Source organism: Ovis canadensis, chromosome 18 (assembly GCF_042477335.2).
Source record: "Ovis canadensis isolate MfBH-ARS-UI-01 breed Bighorn chromosome 18, ARS-UI_OviCan_v2, whole genome shotgun sequence".
Lineage (NCBI taxonomy): Eukaryota > Metazoa > Chordata > Mammalia > Artiodactyla > Bovidae > Ovis > Ovis canadensis.
Window position 1 is genome coordinate 18,515,964 of NC_091262.1, and position 25,925 is coordinate 18,541,888.

General features: G+C 39.4%; 1 protein-coding gene across 50 annotated transcripts in view; it reads left to right on the top strand.

Moving 5' to 3' along the window:
- LINS1 (lines homolog 1) overlaps positions 1–22,073 on the top strand; it is a 30,597-nt gene extending 8,524 nt beyond the window's left edge. For 3 of the 50 annotated variants that reach the window (XM_069559141.1, XM_069559143.1, XM_069559138.1), the window contains exons 2-9: positions 9,280–9,534; positions 10,113–10,315; positions 14,955–15,455; positions 15,567–15,656; positions 16,486–16,627; positions 17,290–17,883; positions 19,131–19,302; positions 21,094–22,073. In XM_069559141.1, the coding sequence (XP_069415242.1) occupies positions 15,057–15,455; positions 15,567–15,656; positions 16,486–16,627; positions 17,290–17,883; positions 19,131–19,302; positions 21,094–21,979 (2,283 nt within the window). In that variant the 5' untranslated portion in view covers positions 9,280–9,534; positions 10,113–10,315; positions 14,955–15,056 and the 3' untranslated portion in view covers positions 21,980–22,073. Of the gene's footprint in view, positions 1–9,264; positions 9,535–10,109; positions 10,316–12,704; positions 12,882–14,954; positions 15,456–15,566; positions 15,657–16,485; positions 16,628–17,289; positions 17,884–19,130; positions 19,303–20,558 lie in introns of all 50 variants that reach the window. The other 47 variants (XM_069559139.1, XM_069559136.1, XM_069559146.1 and 44 more) reach the window with 27 other exon arrangements.
- The last annotated feature ends 3,852 nt before the right edge of the window (positions 22,074–25,925 follow it).

The window sequence follows — 25,925 nt, forward strand, 5'->3', positions numbered from 1 at the left end:
ATTCTCTGCCCATTTTTTAATCAGCTTTTTGTTTTTTGACTTGGGAGGATTCTTTGCTGTAGAATTTATGTGAATTCGTTGTATGTTTTGGATATCAACCTCTTATCAGATATGTGGCTTTCAAATATTTTCTCCCATTTTGTGGGTTATGTTTGCATTTTACTACTTGATTCCTTTGCTGTGTGGTTTATAGAAACTAAGTGTGTATTGATGGATGAATGGATAAAGAAAATAACAAAAACACCAAGGTCTTGGATGCAGAAAACAGGTTGGTGTTTGTTAGAGATTGGAGGGGTGGGTGGAAGTGGAGGGCAAATGAATGAAGGGGATCTGAAGTTACAAATGGTCAGTTATAAAATAAATAAGACGTGGAGCTGTAATGTACAGCAGAGGTCCCCCACGCCTGGGCCAGGAGCCGTTACTGTCATCAGTCCGTGGTCTGTTAGGAACCAGGCTTCACTGCAGGAGATGAGCAGGGAAGCTTCTCTGTCTTCCATCTGTATTTACAGCCACTCCTCATTTCTCACCTTGCCACTCATCTTCACTTCCTGTTAGATCACCTGCGGCTTTAGAGTCTCACAGAGCAAACCCTACTGTGAATTGCGCATGAAAGGATCTCGGTTGCACACTGCTTATGAGAGTCTTAAGCCTGACAATCTGAGGTGGAGCTGAGGTGGTGACGCCTCCAACTGGGGAGGGGCGGCAAATACAGATTATCATTAGCAGAAAGGTTTGACTGCACAGAGCCATAATAAATGAGCTGCTTGCAGACTCATCAAAACCCAGCAGTGAGTGGCAGGTGACAGTTAAGCTACATCTGGTGGTAGGCTTTCTAGTGATAAGTGAGCTGATGTACTTCAACTGTACAGCTGTATCTGGTGGCAGGATTTAAGTCAGAATCTGATACTTATTTTAGTCTGTGCATGGCCTGCCCATTGTTTTATTTACCACTTCTGTCTGTGCCCTCTTTCCTACTCTACACACGTGTCTTAGTCACAGTTTTGGTAAGTCCACAAGCTAACCCTAGCCAACATGAGTGAAAAACAAACATCACTGGAGAGTTTCTTTGAAAAGAGGGCAACATTCAATGATGAGACAGCAGAAAACTCTTAAGACTGTCAGCAAAAAGAAAGCTGCATATAAAAGAAATACTGAGTTCCACTTAAATTATGGGTTCATTGCATCAGGTGCTTCATATTCTCCAAGCTCACTTTGTATCATATGTGGAGACACTGGCTATCCAACAAAGCCATGAAACTTTTGAAAATTCTTTGCCACTTGGAGACCAAGCACTCTGCATTAAAAGACAAGTCTTTGGAGTTTTCCAAAAGAAAAAAGACATGAATACGAAAACCAGAAGCAGTTATTGAAGGCCACCACTTCATCCAGTGTGTCTGCAGTGAGAGCATCATTCTTAGTGGCTGACAGCATCTATAAAGCTAAGTAAGAAGCCCTTTCCTGTTGGTGAAGAGCTGATCCTGCCCGCCGCTTAAGGACATTGTCCTGAACTTTTAGGAGAGGCTTCAGTTCAAAAGGTGACACGTGTTCCGCTTTTGACCAACACCGTAACTAGATGAACTGATGAAACAGCAGAGGATCTTGAGGCACAATTATTAGGATTAATGAGTCGCTGTGGCATGTAATCCATGTTGACAAGTCTACCAATGTGGACAACAAGGCAACAAAGCTTGTCTTCGTGCAATATTTTCAGGAGGGTGTGCATAACAATATTATGCGCATTTTTGTTGCCAGCCAACACCACAGCTGCAGAACTATTCCAGTCATTGAATGACTACTTATCGGGGAAACTGAATTGGTCATTTTGTGTTAGTATGTGCCCGGATGGAGCGGCTGCCGTGACTGGACGACTGTTTAGCTTCACTAATCGGGTCAAAGAGGTCGCCTTTGACTGTGAGCCTTCACATGGTATCATCCATAGAGAAACGCTGGCTAGCTGAAAAATGCCACCTGAGCTTAACAATGTTTTATAGGATGTGATGAAAATTGTTAACCACATTAAAGTACATGCCCTTAACTCACGTCTGTTCATATAGCTGTGTGAGGAGATGGATGCAGAGCTTATATGTCTTCTCTTATACACAGATAGTTTTCTAAAGGTAGATCACTGGCCAGAGTTTTTGAGTTATGAGAGCTGCTCCAGAGATTTCTTTTAGAAAAACAGTCACCAGTGGCAGCACATTTCAGTGACACAGAATGGGTTGCAAACCTTGCTTACTTGTGTGACATATTCAACCTGCTCAGTGAACTCAATCTATCACTATAGGGAAAAGGACCAATGTGTTCAAGCTGGCAGAAAAGTGGCTGTATTCAAAGCCAAACTGGAATTACGGCTTGATGAGTGAACACTGGGGTTTTTGACATATTTCAAACATTAGCAGAGATTTTGAAAGAGACTGAGTCAGGGTCTTTCTCCCAGCTGGTGCGTGATCACCTGTGTCAGCTTTCAAAAGAGTCAGCATTACTTCCCAACCACAAAAGACCTCTCAACTGGGAAGGAACAGATCCGTGACCCATTTGTGAATAAGCCAGGTGAATCTACTTTGTGCAAGTAGAGAATCAACTGCTTGAGATCACAAATTACAGTGGCCTTAAAAGTATGTTTGAGACAACTGCAGATCTCCATAAGTTCTGGATTAAACTCACAGCAGAATATCCTGAGATTGCCACAGAAGCACTAAAACGCCTGCTTCCATTTCCAGCATCCTCTTTTTGTGAAGCGGGGTTTTTTGCAATGACAGCAACCACGACGAGATTATGGAGTAGACAGACATAAGCAGCACACTTCGGGCATCACTGTCTCCCATCACCCCCAGATGGGACTCTAGTTGCAAGAAACCAAACTCAGGGCTACCACTGATTCTGCATTATGGTGGGTGGTGTAATTATTTCATTATATATCATGTAGTAATAAAAGAAAGAAAGTGCACAGTAAATGAGCTTGAATTCTTCCAAAACCATTCCCCCACAGCCCCTGCTGCTGCTGCTAAGTCACTTCAGTCGTGTCCGACTCTGTGCGACCCCATAGACGGTAGCCCAGCAGGCTTCCCCGTCCCTGGGATTCTCCAGGCAAGAACACTGGAGTGGGTTGCCATTTCCTTCTCCAATGCATGAAAGTGAAAAGTGAAAGTGAAGTCGCTCAGTCATGTCCGACCCTCAGCGATCCCATGGACTGCAGCCTACCAGGCTCCTCCGCCCATGGGATTTCCCAGGCAGGAATACTGGAGTGGGGTGCCATTGCCTTCTCCACCACAGCCCCTAGTCTGTGGAAAAATTGTCTTCCATGAAACCAGTCCCTGGTGCCAAAACGGTTGGGGACTGCTGATGTACACCTTGGTTAATAGTCAGTACTATTGCCTTTGAAAGTTGCTAAGAGAGCATATCTTAAAAGTTCTCACCACACACAAAACTTTTTTGAAATTTTGGTGATGGATGTTAACTGGATATATCATGGTGGTCATTTTGCAATATATAGATGAGTGTCATGTTGTACACCTGAAACTAATATAATGTATTAATATATCAATTATACCTTGATTAAAAAAAAAGAATCTGGTAAACAGTGACTTCTATTTGTGCCTTTCTTAACTTGCCGCCCCCTTAAAAATGGGGGAGGAGCATTGTTTTTTCTCCCATCATGTTCGTTCTCTTTTAGCCATTTTACACTGTAAATAGAAGTGCAAAGGATGTAACAGAAAGGAGTCGGGGGACGGGGCCTGGAGTCCGTCCCGCCCTGTGTTGTCTTGTTTCCAGCTGGGGCGCAGGAAACACTGACAGATGTGCGCTGGGGATTACTGTGGAGACAGTCACACTTCACTTAACCCCGCCAGTGTCGTCATGTCCTTGAACATGGAAGGAGAATGAGGCTTAGTAGCTTTGGTAACCGTGATGTGGTAGAGACATGTGACTGTAGACCTCAGATTCCAGGCTCTTACCAGTATAGCACTTTGGGAGAAAAACACTGTTAAGTATTGCCTTAATCATATATTTTAAGTCTTTATAAGTTAATTATCAGGCTTTTTCTTTATACTAAAAAAAAAAAAAGAAAAAATCACCTGACTTGTATCAGTTCTGCCAACAAGAATTTAATAGGTCAATTTACAAACATGAGACAGGGTCTGAGTGTTCTTAGTGTTTTAGCAGTAACCTGGAAACTTATTAGAAATAAAAATTGGGGGCCCCCATCCCAGAACTACTGTGTCTGAAACTCCCAGGCATGCATCTGCTCTTATGTGCCTTGCAAGTGATTCTGAGGCAGCTAAAACTTGTTTAAGGAAATGAGCAAAGGATGGCGTTCCCTGGGGCCTGGTAACTGTCAGTAGTGCTCTTGGCCTGGAGGTAGGTGGAAGGAACAGTTCCTGAACCTGGAAAGAACAGCCTGTCCCCACCCAGCCACACCACAGGTCTCCTTCTGCAGCATGTATGGGTGCGGAGAAAGGGAAGGGTAGAACCAGTAGGGCGAAGGGAAGGTGCCTAGCCCAGGACACGGCGTGGGAACATACCCTCCCTTCTTCTGCCTCTGGGGGTAGGGAGGTGCTCTTGAAATTGGAGTTGACCAGCGGTGGTGGCCCTGGCGGTGGACATGGGTGATGGGAACCTCTGTCCTTTCATTTTCTGGGCCTTCTCAGTCCTTCACCACCTTTTCAGCCTTTCCAAACCTTGGCACTGCCACCCAGAGTCTCCTCCCCCTCCCAGCTTTCTGTAGAGTCTAACCAGACCCAGACCCATTTTATTTTTCTGGACAAAGTAAATGCTGTATTAGTTGAGGGGGAGGGACTGGAATCTCAGAAGCAGCCTTTGTTTAGAGTGCCTCAGCTTCTGCCTTAAGAATCACAGTATCCTTGTAAATGGAGAGAGAGAGAGAGAGAGTAGCTCTCAGCCTTCAGTCGGATTTTAACCTACTGTTGTGTTAGGCATATTGTTGCTCCATATTGAGAAATTCCAGTCACTTAGGAAACTATTAGCTTCTCATAGAAAAGTTTTTTTTACTTTATATATTCATCATGAAAGTAGTTATTTTCCTGTATTCCAAATTTAATGCAGAGATTATATATAAAAACTTTCTAAAAGAAGTGGTCATCTTTTTTTATTACAAGACAAGGTGTAAATTACTAACAGCTTCTTTTTTGATAATTTTAAAATTAAGTTGTGGGAGAATGTTGTATAGTAAATAGACTGCACTTAAAGGTGCTATTTCTTAGGAATTTAAAAATATATATATTTTTAAATAACCATCCTCAGTTTTCAGTCCAGAAATATTTAAGAGCAGAGTACTAATGTGTTTACACGCACGCGTGCTAAGTTACTTCAGTTCTGTCTGACTCTTCGCGATCAAACCCGTGTCTCCTACATCTCTTGCACTGTTGTTCAGTCTGTCAGTCATGTCCGACTCTGGGAACCCATGGACTGCAGCACGCCGGGCTTCCCTGTCTACCATCAGCTCCCAGAGCTTGTTCAGACTAACATCCATCGAGTTGGTGATGCCATCCAACCATCTGGTCCTCTGTTGTCCCCATCTCCTCCCACCTTCAATCTTTCTTAGCATCAGCATCAAGGTCTTTTTCTAATGAGTCAGTTCTTCGCATCAGATGGCCTCAGTATTGGAGCTTCAGCTTCAGCATCAGTCTTTACAATGAATATTCAGGATTGATTTCCTTCAGGATTGACTGCTTTGATCTCCTTTAAGTCCAAGGGACTCTCAAGAATGTTCTCCCAACACCACAGTTCAAAAGCACAAATTCTTCAAAGCTCAGCCTTCTTTATGGTCCAACTCTTATATCCATTTATGACTACTGGAAAAACCATAGCTTTGACTGTATAGACCTTTGTTAGCAAAATAATGTCTCTGCTTTTTCATGCTCTGTCCAAGTTTGTCATAGCTTTTCTTCCAAGGAGCAAGCATCTTTTAATTTTGTGGCTTCAGTCGCCATCTGCAGTGATTTTGGAGCCCAAGAAAATAAAACCTCACCGTTTCCCTTGTTTCCCCATCTATTTACCATGAAGTGATGGAGTCAGATGCCATGATCTTAGTTTTTTGAATGTTGAATGTTGAATGTTCTCCCTTTTCTAAAACCAGCTTGAACATCTGAAATTTCTCCGTTCACACACTGTTGAAGCCTAGGTTGGAGAATTTGAGCATTACTTTACTAGCATGTGAAATGAGTGCAATTGTGCAGTAGTTTGAACATTCTTTGTCATTACCTTTCTCTGGGATTGGAATGAAAACTGACCTTTTCCAGTCCTGTGGCCACTGCTGAGTTTTCCAAATTTGCTGGCATATTGAGTGCAGCACTTTCACAGCATCATCTTTTAGGATTTGAAATAGCTCAGCTGGAATTCCATCACCTCCACTGTTTTTGTTCATAGTTTTGCTTTCTAAGGCCCACTTGACTTCGGACTCCAACATGTCTGGCTCTAGGTGAGTGATCAGACCATTGGGTTATCTCTTGCATTGCCAGGCAGGTTCTTCACCACTAGTGCCACCTGAAAAGCCCAAAGTGTTAGTTGCTCAGTCTTGTCTGACTCTTTGCAACCCATGGACTAAAACACACCAGTCTACTCTGTCCATGGAATTCTCCAGACAAGAATACTGGAGTGGGCAGCCGTTCCCTTCTCCCGGGAATCTTCCCAGGGATCAGAACCAGGTCTCCTGCATTGCAGGCAGATTCTTTACTATCTGAGCCGCTAGTAAAGTAATGCTCAAAATTCTCCAAGCCAGACTTCAGCAATACGTGAACGGTGAACTCCCTGACGTTCAAGCTGGTTTTAGAAAAAGCAGAGGAACCAGAGATCAAATTGCCAACGTCCGCTGGATCATGGAAAAAGCAAGAGAGTTCCAGAAAAACATCTCTTTCTGCTTTATTGACTATGCCAAAGCCTTTGACTGTGTGGATCACAATAAACTGTGGACAATTCTGAAAGAGATGGGAATACCAGACCACCTAACCTGCCTCTTGAGAAATCTGTATGCAGGTCAGGAAGCAACAGTTAGAACTGGACATGGAACAACAGACTGGTTCCAAATAGGAAAAGGAGTGCATCAAGGCTGCATATTGTCACCCTGCTTATTTAACTTCTATGCAGAGTACATCATGAGAAACGCTGGGCTGGAAGAAACACAAGCTGGAATCAAGATTGCTGGGAGAAATATCAATAACCTCAGATATGCAGATGCCACTACCCTTCTGGCAGAAAGTGAAGAGGAGCTAAAAAGCCTCTTGATGAAAGTGAAAGAGGAGAGTGAAAAAGTTGGCTTAAAGCTCAGCATTCATAAAACAAAGATCATGGCACCTGGTCCCATCACTTCATGGGAAATAGATGGGGAAACAGTAGAAACAGTGTCAGACTCTATTTTTTTGGGCTCCAGAATCACTGCAGATGGTGACTGCAGCCATGAAATTAAAAGATGCTTACTCGGAAGAAAAGTTACGACCAACCTAGATAGTATATTCAAAAGCAGAGACATTACTTTGCCGACTAAGGTCCGTCTAGTCAAGGCTGTGGTTTTTCCTGTATGGATGTGAGAGCTGGACTGTGAAGAAAGCTGAGCGCCGAAGAATTGATGCGTTTGAACTGTGGTGTTGGAGAAGACTCTTGACAGTCCCTTGGATTGCAAGGAGATCCAACCAGTCCATTCTGAAGGAGATCAACCCTGGGATTTCTTTGGAAGGAATGATGCTAAAGCTGAAAGCTCCAGTACTTTGGACACCTTATGAGAAGAGCTGACTCATTGGAAAAGACTCTGATGCTGGGAGGGATTGGGGGCAGGAGGAGAAGGGGACGACCGAGGATGAGATGGCTGGATGGCATCACTGACTCGATGGATGTGAGTCTGAGTGAACTCTGGGAGATGGTGGTGGACAGGGAGGCCTGGTGTGCTGAGATTCATGGGGTCGCAAAGAGTCGGACACGACTGAGCGACTAAACTGAACTGAGGGAAGCCCTAATATGTTTATGTTTATATTTTAGTATTGACATTAATTAATTCCTTGATATTAATGAAGTCCTATGCATATTGTTGCTAAGGATCCGAAGGCTGATGTCTATAGCCAAGTTATTTTTTTTTGATTTAGCTTTAACCTGAGCTCATTGTAAATTCACTTGAAGTTGTAAGAAATAATAAAGAGAGATCTTGTGTACCCTCCAATGGTAGTGTCTTGCAAAACTGGTACTGTACCACAACCGGGATTGATATTGATACAACCAGTGTACTGCTCCTACTTGGGCTCTCCTTTTACCTGCATTCCTTTCTGTGTGTGTATATTTAGTTCAGTGCAGTTTTGTTACATATATAGATTAGTATGTTCTCTGTAAACTCTGTTGTCATAGGGCCTTTATAACCCTGCTCACCAAGTGGAAACGACCCTCCCTGACCTCTGGCAGCCACTGATCTCTCCAGTGCTCTAGTTGTGGGTGTTTCAAGATTGAACCGTACAGTATGCAGCCTTTTGACACGGGCTTTTTCCTCTCAGCATGATCCCCTGAAGCGTCATCCAAATCGCTGCATGTGTCTGTAGTTCTTTCCTTCTTATTACTGAGCAGTATGGATATACCATAGTTATTTATTCATCCATATACAGTTAACTATTCATCATTCATAGTTAACTGTTCATCCATTGAAGGGCATCTGGTTTGTCTCTGGTTTTATGCTGTGAATAAACCTACTGTGAACTTTCACATACAGGTATTTGTGTGAATATAGGTCTTTATTTTCCTGGAATAAGTGCCCAAGTGTGTAAATTACTGGATCATATGGTAGTTGCATACTTAGTTTTTGTTTTGTTTGAAAGACTGTGTATTTTTTAGAGAAGTTTTAGGTTCACAGCAAGATTGGGAGAAAGGTACAGGGGTTTCCCATATATCTTCTGCCTGCACACATATATAGTCTCCCTCATTATCAGCATCCCTCATTATCATATATATATCTATCATATATCATTATCATGTATCATCATCATTATAGTCTCCCTCATTATCAGCGTCCCCAGATGGGATGCCAGAGTGGTACCTGGGTTACAGTTGATAAACCTACGTTGACGCATCATAATCACCCAAATCCATGGTTCGCATTAGGGTTTCTTTTCAGCGTTGTGCCTCCTGTGGGTTTAGACAGATGCGTAGTCACATGTATCCGTCATTGTAGTAGCAGTCAGAGTAGTTTCACTGCCCTTAAAGCCCTGTGCTCCACGTATTCATTCCTCCCTTCATCCCTTGACTTCTGGCAACTGGTCTTTTCACTCTCCATAGTCTTGCCTTTTCCAGGTTGTCATGTGATTGGAGCTTCCCTTGTGGCTCAGCTGGTAAAGAATCTGCTTGGAATGCAGGAGACCTGGGTTGGATCCCTCAGTTGGGAAGATCCCCTGGAGGAGGGCGTGGCAACCCACACCAGTGTTCTTGTCTGGAGAATCCATGAGGAGCCTGGTGGGCTACAATCCATTGGTCGCAAAGAGCTGGACACAACTGAGCAACTAAGCACACGCATGTAATTGGAATCATACACCCATGTAGCCTTTTCAGGTTGGTTTCTCTCATGTAGTCATATGCTTTCTAAGTTTCTTCCATGTTTCTTCATGGCTTGATAACTCCTTTTAGCATGAATAATATTCCATTGAGTGGATGTACCACAGTTACAGATATTCATTTACCTAGTTAGGGATACCTTGATTGCTTTCAATTTTTGGTGATTATGTCTGTGTAGGGTTTTGTTTGGGCATCAGTTTCAGCTCCTCTGGGTAAACACCAAGGAGCACAATTGTTGGAATGACGTATTCTAAGAGTATGTTTAGTTTTTTAAGAAACTGCCAAACTGTCTTCCAGTGACTGTACCATTCTACATTCCTAGTACAATGTAGAATGGTTTACTTTCTCTGTATGCTAGCCAGAATTTGGTCACTGATTTATTTTAATCATATTGATAGTGGTATTTACTGTGATTTTAATTTACATTTCCCTAATGGCTACTGTGGTTGAACATCTTTTTGTGTAATGTTGAGTTTTGAGAGTTCTTTATACGTTCTAGATACTAATGCCTTGTTGGATATGTAGTTAGCAAATATTTTCTCTCAGTCTGTGCTTATCTTTTTCACTTCAAGTAGGGTCTTTCACAGAAGAAGGCAATGGCGACCCACTCCAGTACTCTTGCCTGGAAAATCCCGTGGATGGAGGAGCCTGGTAGCAGTCCATGTAGGCTGCAGTCCTTGGGGTCGTGAAAAGTTGGACATGACTGAGCGACTTCACTTTCATACATTGGAGAAGGAAATGGCAACCCACTCCAGTGTTCTTGCCTGGAGAATCCCAGGTACGGAGGAGCCTGGTAGGCTGCTCTCTATGGGGTCACATAGAGTTGGACACGACTGAAGTGACTTAGCAGGGTCTTTGACAGAGCAAAAGTTTTTAATTTTGTTGAGGTCCAATTTATCACTTTTTACTTTGGGAGCCAAGTCTAAGAGCTCTTTGTCTAGCTTTGGATCCCAAAGGTTTTCTTTTTTTTCTAAAAGGTTAATTTTAAGTATTAAGCCCATGATCCGTCTTGAGTTAATTGTTATGAATGGTTGACATTATTCTAAATGAAGTTAAATCACTGTCTTCGTCATGTTTTTGTACTGCCTTTAAACTGCTCATGAGCTGATGTCAAAGTATGATCAGTAGATTGGCTTTTCACCCTGGGTTTGATGTAGGTACTAAAAGTAATTTAATGTGAAAGTCAATCAAATGGGAGTCCTAATGTTTCAACCTTTGGTTGCTATTTTTGGAAAAAAGTAATTGTAGTTTACACTGGGAAGTGCATCATGTAGAAGTGACTCTGTGGATCAGTATTCCATTTTCCAGTATTACAGGGGCGCAGACAGAAACCATTAAAGATTGGGTTGTGGGAGTCACTCCTTTTACTTAGGAAGTTTACTAGAGAGCTTCTATTCAGCCATTACCCTGAGGTTTTTGGAACATCAGAGGAAATTTGAGAAGGGGTACTGGCTCTGAAATTAGACTTTCTGGGTTCAAATACTGATTCTGCCACTTAACTGGCTCCATAATTTGATCTCTTTGTGCCTTAGTTTCCTTATTGTAAAACAGGTGTGGTACTTAAGTATCCACCTCTAACAGCTGTTGTGAAGCTATCACTCACTTGAAACAGTTTCTGATACATAGTGGGCACTCAATAAACTTTAGCAACCATTATCCCTAAATCATTGATTTTGTGTGAGGATGAGTGGGGACCATCTTTTTTATTTGAAAATTGTGGGGACTGTCTTTTTTATATTAAGACTAACACAGTACTATTAAGATTTGACTGCAAAATTCAAATAGTTTATAGTCCTTAAAAAATACAAGAGAGACTTTAAGCAAATTTTGTGCTTGTAATGGGCATGCCTTTAGCCCCGTAATGTGGGAATTCACGGTCCTCTGCCACGAGGTGTTTTCTGGAAAAAAAAAAAAAAAAAAAACCTCCAAAAAACACCACTCATTCACTTGTCCTAATTAGGTCCCTCCTAACATTTGTGTCCTTTCAAGGCTATAGATCTCTTGTCATTTATCCATGATAACTGGATCCACAGCCTGTCAGCATTCTGAGCATCTTTTCTCAGACACTTTGTTTTATTGGAATCTCTTAAGAGCCTGGTATTTGAGGGCTATGCCTTTCTCCAGACCAGTATGGCAAGGCAGCTTGAGATGTCCCCATCTTGTAACAACCATTCCAGAAAAAAAGTGTGGTTGTTTAATCCCCTAGCTTGTTTTTTTGAGATTTGTTCTTCCTTGCCGTTAGTGGTGTAATTGCTTGAAAACAGCTGCAATTCTCAATTCTCAATGGGCTGCCGTAGACATTTGTTTCAATGCAATTTTGTTTGGCCAGTATTAATATCTTAAAAGACACTAAAATTAGGAAAGGTTTATGATAGAGTAAAAGCCGCCTAGCACCTATTATCTTCATTCATTCGTTATCTGCCTGCCATTTGTGGCAGATAGGTCCCTCTGTGATAGAAAAGAGCCAGTTCTCTCCACCCCTAACTCCTCGAAGTGTTTGTTTGTTTGCCTAAATTTATTGGCATTCACGTTTTAGTTTTGTGTGTTGAAATGATTGAACCATTTGCAATGGCCCTTTTTATAGTTTGAAAATTGTTGAAATAGCAGTTTTATTCTCACTTGCGGTAAAATTTAAGAACTTAAGATGTATAGAAATATTATCACAGGATATTTTATATATAAAAATCTCAATAGTTTTGTTGGGAAGAAATGTTGTAACTACACTGAAAAGTAAAATAAGCACAATGGAATTCATCTTTGAAGGAGAATGTGAAAACTGTTTCTGCTGTGTGACAGACAAAATATACCAGACAATTAATGAGATTATTTTATTCAAGCTGATGCAACAGGGAGAATGTTTATTAATGGGGAGCCTCTCAAAGAAGGAGAAAATATGGAGTTTATAAAACTGGGAGGTCAGTAAGGAACGGTGGAGGTGGGTCCTATCCCCGGTGGTCGGCCCTTCCTTAGAACACAGAAGGTGTAGTGCTTCTTAACCATGACTGCTTTCTGGAAGCACAAAGCTCAGGTCAATTTTAACACTGCCGGACGGAACAAGGTTACTGCTATTACCACAGTTATGTTTATAAACTGTGTGAGATACGCACCATAGACATTTGATTTATAACTTTAAAATCTATAGGATTCTTAATATTTCTGCCCTAAAGGACTAGAACAGGGCAGCTTTGCCTTATAAGGGTGACCAGGAGTTGGAAGTCCTTTGAAACAAAGCAAGGGGAAGAACCCACTGCAGAGGGAGGGCGGAAGACCAGGGGCAAGCCAGCGGACCGTAGTCAAAGTGGGACCCGATGAAGGTGACGGCGCTCCCTCCAAGACCGCTTCTGGTGAGCAGGGAAGGGGTGAAAGATGGGGATTAGTCAGTGGGCCAGGCTAAAGGAGAGAATTCCATGGATTTTGTTAAAGGATGCATTTTAGAAGGACAAAATCATGACCCATATAAAATGAATGTGTAATGAATTTATTTAACTAATTAAAGAACTAGCCAAATGTCACAACCATTTTAAAAGTTGATGAACTGTGATTTATATAGAGAAGGAGTATTGAAATGAGTTTACAGATGGAAGCAAAACTGGATTTCCCCACTACAGGGAGGGTTGCCCTTTCACCAGACAGTTATGGGCATGTCCATAAACAAGAATTATTTGCATTGCTATTAGTTACCTACAATTTACCAAGGTGTAAAATAGTGTAAAGAATATGCCTGCCAATGCAGGAGACACTGATTGGATCCCCGAGTTGGCAAGAGACCCTGGAAAAGGAAATGGCAACCCACTAATATTCTTGCCCGGGAGATCCCATGGACAGAGGAGCCTGGTGGGCTGCAGTCCATGGGGTCACAGAAGAGTCTGACATGACTTAGCGACTAAGCAACAACAACAAAACAGCTCAAAGGCAGTGACAAGACCAAGCCCCATTGGATCAAGTAATTCCCAGAGGCCCCATTATTCCATTGAAAGGCTGTTCAGTAATCTCTCTTGGTCACACCATGGTCTTTAGTTTTTCGTAGCCATGCCTGCTCTGTAGTAACTACATGCTTTCTCTCATAGTCATCTGTCAGTTGTTTACCCATTTTTCTCCTTAAAAGCCATGTCTGATTTTTTCCTTTCTTTCTGGTCTCCATCAGGTCAAAGGAGCCTGAGATATCCAGGATATATAAATTTATAACCAACTACAAATACAATTTAGTTTCCTAATGTTTGGATTGCTTTTGCTTAATATCCTGTCTTTTTCTTGGGATGGCATTTAAATTTTTTTAACTTAATGTTATGAAAATTAATATTGAGAGTCCCTTGGACAGCAAGGCGATCAGACCAGTTAATCCTAAAGGAAATCAACCCTGAGTATTCATAGGAAGGACTGATGCTGAAGCTCCAGTACTTTGGCTACCTGATGAGAAGAGCCAACTCATTGGAAAAGACCCTGATGCTGGGAAAAATTGAGGGCAGGAGGAAAAGTGGGTGACTGAGGATGAGATGGTTGGATGGCATCATTGATTCAATGAACATGAGTTTAAGCAAACTCTGAGAGATGGTGAAGGACAGGGAAGCTGGCAATCCTGGGGTCCCAAAGAGTCAGACATGACTTAGAGACTGAACAACAATGTTACTAATTTTAAGTTGGGAGTTAATCAACATAACAATAATTTAGCCACATAGCATTCTAACATTAGGTTTTCATCTGTAAGTTGAAGGTGAAAAGAAAGTTAATGAATTTGTGTTATGGGCCAAGTGGTTCTCAACCTAGACAATTTTGCCCTACCCCCAACCCCCGGGGCCTGCTACTGACATCTAATCAGTAGAGGCCAGAAATGCTGCTAAACTTCCTACAATGCATAAGACAGCCCACCAAAGCAAAATTACCCAGTTCTTACTGTTAATCATGCCAATGTTGAGAAACCCTAATAGCCCATTGAAGAAGGTTAGAGGAAAGCTGATTGCTATGATAAAACTAAAAATAATTTTATGGTCTTAAATCTATATGAAAAACATACATTTTGTTTTTATACATTAAAAATAATGTTATTACCAATTTTCCATATTTAAAAATTACGCAGTCAGTATTACCTTTAACTTGAGAGACTAAATAAATAGAAAGAGATGCTTTTCCATTAGAAGGAGAGGGTGAGACGACTTGAAAGAGTGGCATTGAAACACCTACATTAACATATGTAAAATAGACACCTAGCAGGAAGTTGCTAGGTAACGCAGCCTGGAGGGGTGGCTGGGGTAGGAGGTTCGAGAGGGAGGGGATATTTGTATACTTAATGGCTGATTCACACTGCTGTACGGCAGAACCCTATACAACCTTGTAAAGCAATTATCCTCCAATTAAAGAAACAGGTGCCTTTCCTCTGTAATGTGTATAACACTTGCACTTTTTAAATTTTCCTATTTTAGGTTTTGCCGAAGAAACATCTTAGAGATCCATCACATTTCCAAGGTTAACATTTATAATTTGGAGTTGTTGACCTTCTTATAAGAAAGATTTTGGCCATCAAAATGAAAACTTTATTTGAAGTTTTAGAACAATTATACAAGAAGGTACTTCTCGGAGCCACACTTGAAAATGACAGCCATGATTACGTCTTTTATCTCTACCCAGCATTTTCAGATCAAGGTTGTTCTACAACCACCTCCTCAGACTGCTCAAACGCCCTTGATGTTCAGGACAAGCAGGAGCCATCCTCTGTCAGTTTGCCTACCTTTTCTGTAGCACCTGTGTGTTTACAGAGACATTCTCAGATGAGCAGTACTGGAGAAATAATGCTCCTTCAGTTAACAGTGATCAAAGTGATGATAACCCGAATATTGTCTGTGGAAACTGAATTCCATGCAAAGGAGAAATACAGAGATATAATTAAAATTCTTTTAAAATCATCTGACATCGAATCTCAATTGGTAAGCCCATTTACTTTTTGTGTGTGTGGTTTTTTTTAAAGATCTATATTTTTAAAATAAAAGTGTTAAAACAGTCAGCAACAGTAGGTAAATGTATTTATTTTCCTGTAGACCTGTATGTTCCAAAACTCGGAGAAATTGTTATCTCACATGGCTGCAAAGTGCCTTGCACTAATTCTGTATTTCCAACTGAAGGAAAAGGTAAGATAAGTAATCAAATTATGTTACTGTTACTTTTATATTTTCTTTAAAATTGATCTCTGGCATTCAGTTTTTTATCAATAAGATATTTGCTCATGTAATGTGTAAATCCACAAACGTAAGAATAGAATAGTATGTTGGTGACTTATTTCAAGGATTACAGTCTTAAAATACGTTATAAATCATTACAGATAAGATTCTCAACTCAAAAGGTAGACTGCAAGTCACAGAGTCCATAACTGTTCAGATTCTCAAAAGAGTAGGTGGGCCTCCTTCCTCCCTTCCAAAAACAAGGCCTAGGAGCCTCTGCTTGAGACTAAGACCATTTTCATAGGTTTAATATAAATTCTAAGAATGGTCCTCAGCATAATGAAAAAATATGAACAAATTAATCATTTTTCTCTTATCTCTGAAGTAGTTAATAAATATATCTAAACATTTCCTGACTTCTTTTAGCTGTAATTGCTTGTTCCTTTCTTAAAACAGCATTCTTTCCTGAATACAAAAAGGTGGTATGTACAATAGAAAATTTGGAAAAAGGGAAAATGTATAAAGACCAAAATAAAAATTTCATATCATTCCAGCCACCAGAGATAATAACCACTGCTGTATTTCATGTTCCTTCTTGGTTTTTTATTGATATGGTATATTAAATTTCTTGACTTAAGGAATACTGGGATATTTATGTCCTTGTTTTAGCAAATATTATACTTTTTTTTTGAAACGAAGTAAACAATGTTGTGTAGAATGTGTATAATAGATAATTTGTAATGGCAAAGAAAATGTTGTATTACAGCTTACTACTTAAAAATTTTTTTCTCACTTATAGATAACATTGAGTAATTCCTGGATTTCTTTTTGCCAAAAAAATATTTCTGAATATTCTGAAAGTGATAAAGTAGTATACTGCCTCTGGATACTTACCTTTGTAATTAAAGAAATCTTTAAAGATACATCTTCACAAAAAACAGGTATGAACTGTGTTCCCCAATAAACAATTGTCATTGTCTTGTTCCCGGGAGCATTATATTTTTGTGAGTAAAACTTATTTTACAACCTCTGATTGTTTTGAAGCATGAAAAACTAGAAAACCATGCCCAATAGTCTTTGATTGAGGGTACCTTTTTAAAAGGAAAAATGTAAAACTTCACTATTACTGGATTTCCCTGGTGGCTCAGACGATAAAGCGTCTGCCTACAATGTGGGAGACCTGGGTTCAATCCCTGGGTCAGGAAGATCTCGTGGAGAAAGAAATGGCAACCCACTCCAGTATTCTCACCTGAAAAATCCCATGGACTGAGGAACCTGGTAAGCTATAGTCCATGGGGTTGCAAGGAGTCAGACAAGACTGAGCGACTTCACTTTATTTTCACTATTATTAAAAATTGAAATTAAAGCTTTTCATTTTTATATGTCCTTTGCATAGTCTGATGTTACTGCTATTTGTAAAATGGATATTAGCCATGATTATTAGCTGTTAGCATGTTTATCTTCATTTGTTTGTGTTAGAGGTAAATAATCCAATCCATTTTTTCATCTTCCAAAATGATGATAATTTTAAAAATTGTAAAATTGTGTTTTAAGAAAACTTTGTTTTTCCTGTTGCTTATAATTACTATTTTCATCATTGCAGAAATTCTAAAGCAGTTCCTGACTCCTTTTGACACTCTTTTTGCAGTCTTTTACAATTCCTTATTTTCTCAGCATTTTGAAAACCACCAAGATGCTTCTAATAAACTAATAAACAGTTTGATATGTTTCCTGGAATTGCTTGAACTTCTTATAGCCTCTAGAATCTACCTGAAGTTACATTTCACTTGCCAGAGGATTTTATTTTTGAAAGCTTCTTGTGTGTTTGATGTTATTACCTGGCCTATTCAGGCTTTTGTCAAAAGGAAGTTGATCGTCTTCATCAAAAAGTGCCTTCTGTGCAAAGTGGGTGAAGACCTTTGTCGGGGATCTGTCCCTGTCTTCATGCCACCAGATAATCTTTTGGATGTGGACCTGTTGGCTTTGGCCAGTGCTGTTCTGCACGCTGTGGATTTGGGCTTGTTGAGGATGTTGTCTGTCTGTGGAAAACATTCCTGCTTTGGAGGTGGTGAAGTCCTGGCTGGATATGAGCATGCCCCTGGTCCAGATCATGTGATTCTTAGAGCATTGAGCTTACTTATCATAAGATCCTTAGAAATCAAGTTTCAAAATTGTGCTTCAGCAAATGAAATGAAAGGTAACTTTCTGAATGCCTTTTGTTTGTAAAGCAATGGATAATTATGTACTGAAGTAAAATTATTCATAATTATCAAAGCTCAGAATTGTAATTTCACTAACTTAAGTTATATCTTATTCTAGTTATAATTTATTAAGTTTTCTTCCAATAAAGATAAAAATTGTCTTTTTAAAGTTTCATTTTTGTGTGCTAAACTGAATTTGCATAACATAGTTAATAACTGTAGTTAAAAGAAACAGATTATTGAGTCTCTTCAAAGTAAGCAGTGTTAGTCAATTCATGTTCAGATATTTGTGGTATATTATTCATATTTTCCTTCACAAAATTGGTATATCTACTAATACAGAGTTTTGATAATTAGGAGTTGAATTAAACTAATGTAGGGTGTAACCTCTTGCCTGGAAAATCCCATGGGTGGCGGAGCCTGGTAGGCTGCAGTCCATGGGGTCGCTAAGAGTCGGACACTGGCTGTGCGACTTCACTTTCACTTTTCACTTTCATGCATTGGAGAAGGAAATGGCAGCCCACTCCAGTACTCTTGCCTGGAGAATCCCAGGGATCGGGGAGCCTAGTTGGCTTCCATCTATAGGATTGCACAGAGTTAGACGCGACTGAAGCGACTTAGCAGCAGCAGCAGCAGCAGCAGCAGCAGCAGCAGCAGCAGCAGGGTGTAATCCTGTGCAGTTGTCATTTACAACACTAGATGGCGTTGGTCACATAAATCAAGAGTTTTAAATTGCCGTTAAAACGCCCCAAAACCTTTTTGACTTTTGCGCTTAATAGTAGTACTTTCTTTTAATGCTTTAAAAAACTTTAAACAAAAACTTTTTCTGCTAGTATTTTGAAGGCAAATTATTTTTGTTTGGTTGTATTGTTGCCTCTAGTACAAACACTGTGGCATCCAGTGAAGCAATTTCTGTTGTCTACTATTTATCCATTTATATGTTTTTAGCAAGAATTCATGTAACTTTTATTTCTCAGAGATACTAGCTATTGGACACTGGCAAATAGATGATCTGGCTATACATTTTAACTATATCCTACCAAGTAGGTCTTTTTCTTTTTTCTCTGAAGCTGTTTCCTAATATACAGAGTAGAGATAATCCCTAACTTAAACTTTTGAACGTGTGAAATATGATAATACATTTTAAAGTACTCTAGATGTTATAAATGTATGTGAATAGGTAAGTTATTATAAATGCATTCATAAACTGTTGTTTTCTCTTTAAATTTTTCGGCTTTTGAAGTTGATTACCAGAGGTTCATGTCTGAGTTGCTGACCTTCTTAAAGCCTCACCTTCAGCCCTCTCTGCAATCACACAATCTCTGTGAGTGGTTGTCTAGGGTCTTCATAGAACAAGATGATGACATGCTGGAGGCTGCCAAAGCATTGCTGGGCATCTACCTGAAGTTGACCAGGTTTGTATATTTTAAAGTAATTATACTAACTAACACGGCCAGGAAAGCAGAAAATATTTTTAATAATGTATTGGACTTACAGTTTACTTTCCATCATTAGGGGAAAAAAATCCCTAACAATTTTGTGGTTTCCTTATAAGTTCCAATTCCTTTAACACTGCCTTACATGAAAATAGATTACATTTGAGTTCTCATTATGAAAACTTGAATGGCTAAGCAGATCTAGGAATTAGCACTAAACTGAGATTAGACAATATGGATTCTGGCTGAGTGTCCATCTTTGCTTTACCCGTGTGATCAAGAATAAGTTAATACCATTGTCTAAGTCACAATTTAATTGATGTTTGAAACTCTTCTCACCCTTAAGACTAACTTGTCTGTATTGAACTTCTGTAAGGTGATTTTTGCCTTTGTAAAGCTGAATTCAAACTTGTAAGTAATCAAAGGAACTTGTAAATTTTCATTTTAATATACATTTGAATTGGTACTAATATCATCTTGGGGCAGATATCTGAAATTGATTATGAAGTTATGTTACTGATGACATTTTATACTGATCCTATTTCTGTTTATTAAAAGATCTGTACTTAGGTCATATGTTATGGCAAATATCTGTAATTGGTTATGAAGTTAATAACTGATGACCTTTTACAGTATTTCTGCTTCTGCTTTATTAAAACCGTAAAGTATTTGCTTTATTTCCATTTCTTTCTTGGCTTCAGAGAAAGGGATTTCTTACTAATGGTTGTCGGTGTAGTGTTGTGCTGCCAGTTCTTACTTGTATTATGACACTTCTGGCAATGACTGCTTTCAGACTATAAGTGTTTGGGGCCAATTTTCAAAAGGTTCTAATCAAGAACACAGAATGCATGCATGTGATTTGAATTAGGCTTAGAAACGGTCAAGTACAAATTCAGTCTGAATACACATGCCTTGAAGAATATAGTCATATTCAAAGCTGACTTCTTACGCCTCAGGAAAAGAGGAAGCTTCTGAATTAAATTCATTTTGCACGTGAATTTCTAATTTTCTTGAATTTCATGTGATCACAGAGGCCTGTGCTCATGTCATATGTATTTTTTAATGTAACTGAATTGGTTAAGATGGTTGTAAAAGATAAAAATCAATATAAACTAGTCTAAGCCAAAAAAGGAATTTACTTCCTGGGAATTCCAAGGAATCAAGTTGGCATCAGATGTAACTGTGCATGACTTAAATCATGTCACTGATTATTTCTCTTTGTTTCTGTCTCATAGCTTTGAATTCATTCTCAAGCAGGGCAACCAGCAGTGCCAGACTGACAGCAGCCTTACAGTTAAGATCTTTAATAGTGCCAGCAGAAATCCCGGAGGAGATCTGATTAACCTGCATGAGTCACAGATTCATGTTGAAATCATGGTGGCTAGGACCATGGGTACTCTGATTAGTTAGCCTGGGTCACATGCCCACCCCTCTTGAGACAAGTGTGGAAGGAAAGGAAGGAGGTTAATTCCCACCTTACCGTGTAAAATTAGTTACCTGTAGGAATAAGAGACTCTGATGTCAATAGACAGGAAGATGGAGGACGTTTGTTGGACGGATACAAACTAGAACTACCAAATCAAAGGGTATTATTTATTTTATTGGATCAGGTTTGTATAGAGTTTGTAGAGAAAGATTGTTTTGAATTTTTTTCTTTCAAAAATAATGCATAGATTAAAAAATAATGTGGCAGAATTTATGGTATGTGAATTATATCTGTCAAAATTTATATTTATAGAGTCATTAATCTGGAGTGTCTGTTATTTTCAGAGAATGTGAAGCTACTGAAAGCTTGACCCAAGAAACAGAAATGTGGAGCCATCACACGCATGAAAATGGCTATAATCCACACTGTATTTTTTTATTTTTATTAAAAAATATAGGATTTGATTCTACTGTTCTTCTTGATTTTTTGATTTCATCAGAAACTTGTTTTCTTGAATATTTTGTTAGATACTTAAAATTATTGCAAAAAGACTGGGATAATTTTTTCACCATTTGCAAATATTTTGATGTAACTGAATCTAAAGATAACATACATATTTGTTGTTGTATCTCCTCACTTGTCCAAGATAGAAACAGCAACTCAACAGAAGCTAGTCCTTTGGCTGTTCTTGGTAGTCACACAAATGCTCATTCTTGGGTCTCCTGGACTTCTGCTGCTGCTTCTGAACCACTGAACCATGGTGTAACGTTGGAGAAGGCCCACACCGAGCTCCAGGCTAATTGTCTTTCTACCCCAGGAGCTTCTCAAAGTCTGGTAGATTATGACAGCTCTGATGATTCTGAAGAAGGATCCACAAGCCTGTATTTAGTAAACAGTAGACTAACATCTTCACACCAAGAAGCAACGAAGAAAACTCAGGACACATTTGGAGTAAGTGGGGATAAAAAAGAACTTAGCCCAGAGTCTCAGTCAAGGCCTCTGGTTACTGAAGAATCTAATACCCAGTTCTCTGTTTATTGTGATGGAGCCCCAGATAACACTGCTTCTGAAGTGGGAATATCTTACAGAACAGTAAAGTGCTTTGAAGAGCTACAAGGTGCCATTTACCGTTTGCAGAAGAAAAGTCTGTTCCCATATAATCCAACAGCACTTTTAAAATTGTTAAAACATATTGAGACAATATATAATAAAAGTATGACCCCTTTGTAAAACACTGACATTTTATTTCCAGGAACTATTTTTCCTCAATATAATTGTGCCTTACTGAGATAACAGTATTAAAAATAATAAATAAACCTCAAAAGAGTTCTCTAATCCATGCTTTTCTTTTGCCTTTTGGGAGCAGCCTAGTGACTGAAAAACATACATCAAGTAACAAGTCACTTGATACAGTTGTACAACATTTGAAATCTATGGCAGTTCAAACTTCCTCAAATTTGGGATAGTTATTGTATTAATTTCTTATTGATACTGTAACAAATTCTGACAAACTTGGTGGCTTAAAAGAACAGAGATTTATTCTTTCTCAGTTTTGGAGGCTAGAAGTTCAAAATCAAGGTGTCTGCATGACTGCACTTCCTCCTAAGGCTCTAGGGGAGAAGATTTCCCTGCCTTTTTGTGTCTTCTGGCCATTGCTGTCAGTCCTGGATATTCTTTGATTTGTAGCCACATCACTTCAATCTCCTTCTCTGTTCTCACATGACGTTTTCCCTCTGTGTCTGCTGGTGCTGCTGCTGCTGCTAAGTCACTTCAGTCGTGGCCGACTCTGTACAGCTTCTAGACAGCAGCCCACCAGGCTCCCCAGTCCCTGGGATTCTCCAGGCAAGAATACTGGAGTGTGTTGCCATTTCCTTCTCCATTCCTGTGTGTCTATCTGCATCCAATTTCCCTCTTTTTAAGTATACAGTCAGTGGATTAGGGCCCAGTCTCATCCAGTAATGACCTCTTGTTGTTTGTTGTTTAGTCACTAAGTCATATCCCATTCTTTGTGACCCCATGGACTGCAGCCCGCCAGGCTCCTCTGTCCGTGGGGGTTCTCCAGGCAAGAATCCTGGATTGGGTTGCCATTTCCTCCTCCAGGGGATCTTCCCAACCCAGGGGTCAAAACTTAGCCTTCTGCATTGCCAGGTGGAGTGTTTATCGCTGAGCCACCAGTGAAGCCCCAGTATGAGCTCATCTTAGCTTAATTATATCAGCAGGGACCCTATCTGGATATAGGGTTGCATTCACAGGTCTTGGTAGCCCTGAATTTTTGGAGGGACACTGTAAGCCAGTACCCTTATTATTTCCCTTTGAGGTGTTTACATGTAATGTGATGTGTAAAAAACTTACATCTTAGTGGTTTTTTAAAGAGAAGTGATTAGCTTCATGTGTATGTATATATGTGATCTATGAGAACACAAGTATATTAAGATTTTTTAAAGATACTCAAAAAATTTTTTTTCCTGTTTAAAATTGTTGTGATATGAATAATTCTGTCTTTGAGAGAGGAGGCAGTAAATTCAGGTTTTCACGTCATTACAAGCATGCCTCATTTTATTGTGCTTCACTTTGTATTTTGCAGATGTTGCATTTTTTACAGGTTTAAGGTTTGAGGCAACCCTGTGTCATCCAAGTCTTTTGGTGCCATTTTTCCAAAAATATTTGCTCACTTTGTGACACTTTTGTAATTGCAATATTTTGGTAATTGCAATATTTCACACTTTCTCATTATTATATTTGTTACAAATATAAAACTTCTAATGGATGAGGAGTTGCTGCTTATGGATAGCAAAGAAAGTGGTTTCTTAAGATAAAATCTGCTCCCAGTGAAGATTCTCTTAAGATAGTTGAAATGACAACAAAGGATTTAAAAATATTTTATAAGCTTAGTTGATAAAGCAGTGGCTTTAACATCTTCAGCATCGCTGAAGGCTCAGATGATGGTTACTATTTTTTTAGCAATAAATATTTATTTATTATAGTATGTAGCCATAATGCTATTGCACACTTACTAGACTACAGTATAATGCAAACTTAACTAGTTTATATGCACTGAGAAGCCAAAAAGTCTGTGTGATTCCCCTTACTGTGATACTTGATTTACTGTGATAATTTGGAACTGAGTCCAAAGTATCTCCAAGGTCTCCCTGTGAGGGATTTGTATACTGAGAGTGTAACTGTATTCTGCTGGTGAGTCTGTCATTAAGGCAGTCTAAAATGTCATCCTTAAAGCATTTTTAAATGATCCTTTTATAGATAAATATAAGGAGACTGAACCTACCAAACAGTCACTCAGTCATATCTGACTCTTTACTACCCCATGGGCTGTAGCCTGTGAGGCTCATCTCTCCATTGGATTCTCCAGGCAAGAATACTGGAGTGGTTTGCCCTTTCCTTCTCCAGGGTGTCTTCCCAACCCAGGGATAGATCCAGGGTCTATTGCAAGCAGTTTCACCACCATCTAAGCCACCAGGAATGCCTAAAATATATTTTAAAGGCTGTGTTAATAAGACAGATTAGTACTCCTTCAGGTAGAAATAGGAAAGTCAATGGAACTAAATAGAGGATGGTTAATCATTATAAAAGTGAGATGCTAATATTAACCAAAGAGAAATGCAGAGATCAAAAAGTTTGGTAACAGTTGGGGGTATACATTGGGGCGGCTTCTATGTGAAAAAATGTATCTTCCACTTATAAGAGCAAAGACTAGAAATCTGGTTAAATGTCAAAATATATATATTCATAGTATATATGCTAAGTTATATATATACTTATGGAAAGAATGGGCTATATTCATGTTAAATGAAACACCTGTAATAAAAAACAGAAGTAAATATACCAGAGTCCCATTTGTTTAAGGAAAGAAGGCAGGGAAGGAGTAATGCACACACTTAACATATTTATATATGTTTTTGTGTGTCTGTAAAATATGTAACAGCATATAAGAAAATACTAATAGCAGTTGCCCAGGGAAACAGATCTGGAGTAGAAAGCTTGACTTCTCATCATATATCTTGTTTTACTTTTTAACTGAATACTTTTTTTTTTTTTAAGTTAAAATTACTTTTTAAAAATAAACTTGATTCTTTTGTTTCTGGGGGCACATAAATGCTGAATGCACTAAAGCCATACTTATATAGATGTGGTTTTTACCTGTGTTTCTCTATAAGATTAATAAGGAACCGTCAACCCCTTGTTATATGTAAAATGAGAAAAAGGCAATCTCGTGTATGCTGAGTGTTGGGATTTCAGAGATGCTACATGTATAACTAACCTTTAGGTGTAAGTCAGTTTGTCCTGCCCTCACTGAAGCCCTGGTACTGGTGAGGATGACTGACGCTAGCAGTGTGATAACTTTCCTGGCTGTTCAGAGTATCCAGAGCTGTCCTGAGTTAGTCCATAAGGGAAAACACAAAACGCGTGATGCACAATGAGTTCCTGGTCTGTAACTCCACCTCTTCTCCAAGTAAATACATATGTCCATTCAAGTGAGCACAATTTATTTAATTTAAATTTATAAATTATGAATCTGTTTTAACTTAAAATAGATACAGCAAAATACATACATATATGACTTGAATTTTCACTAATAGCATGTTCATGAAACCAGTACCCAACTCAAGAAACAACATTGCTGACACTCAGGAGTCCCCCTGGGAACCCTCTAGTCATAACTCACTGGTAAAGGTAACTGTGCCCTAAAATGAGACAACTAGATTAATTTTGCCTAGTTTTGTCTTTTATGTAAATGGATCATAGAGTATATGTTCTTTTATATATGGCTTCTCCAATGATATTTGGAAGCATGGTCCAATTTGTTTTTTAAATAATTGCCAAGTAGTTGCATTTCAGCTGTTACTAGCAAACAAAATACTTATAACTCCTTGAAGTTGTATATGGCACTCCCAGTGTGCCAGGATGGTGAAATTGATAGTGGTTGAGACAGAGACTGAAACAGGTTATACAGGACCTTGTGTAATTGGCCCCAACCTGTTTCTCTAGCCTCACCCGTGGTTCTCCCCCAACCCCCTGTCTTAGGAACACCACCTTATAAATTTGTCGAGCCCCATCTTTTTTCTTTTGTCGTGGGTCTTTTTATTTATTTATTTTTCGGTTAAGCCCCATCTTAAATGTTGGACCTGCGAAAACTCCGCCTGAACCATTAGATTTTGAA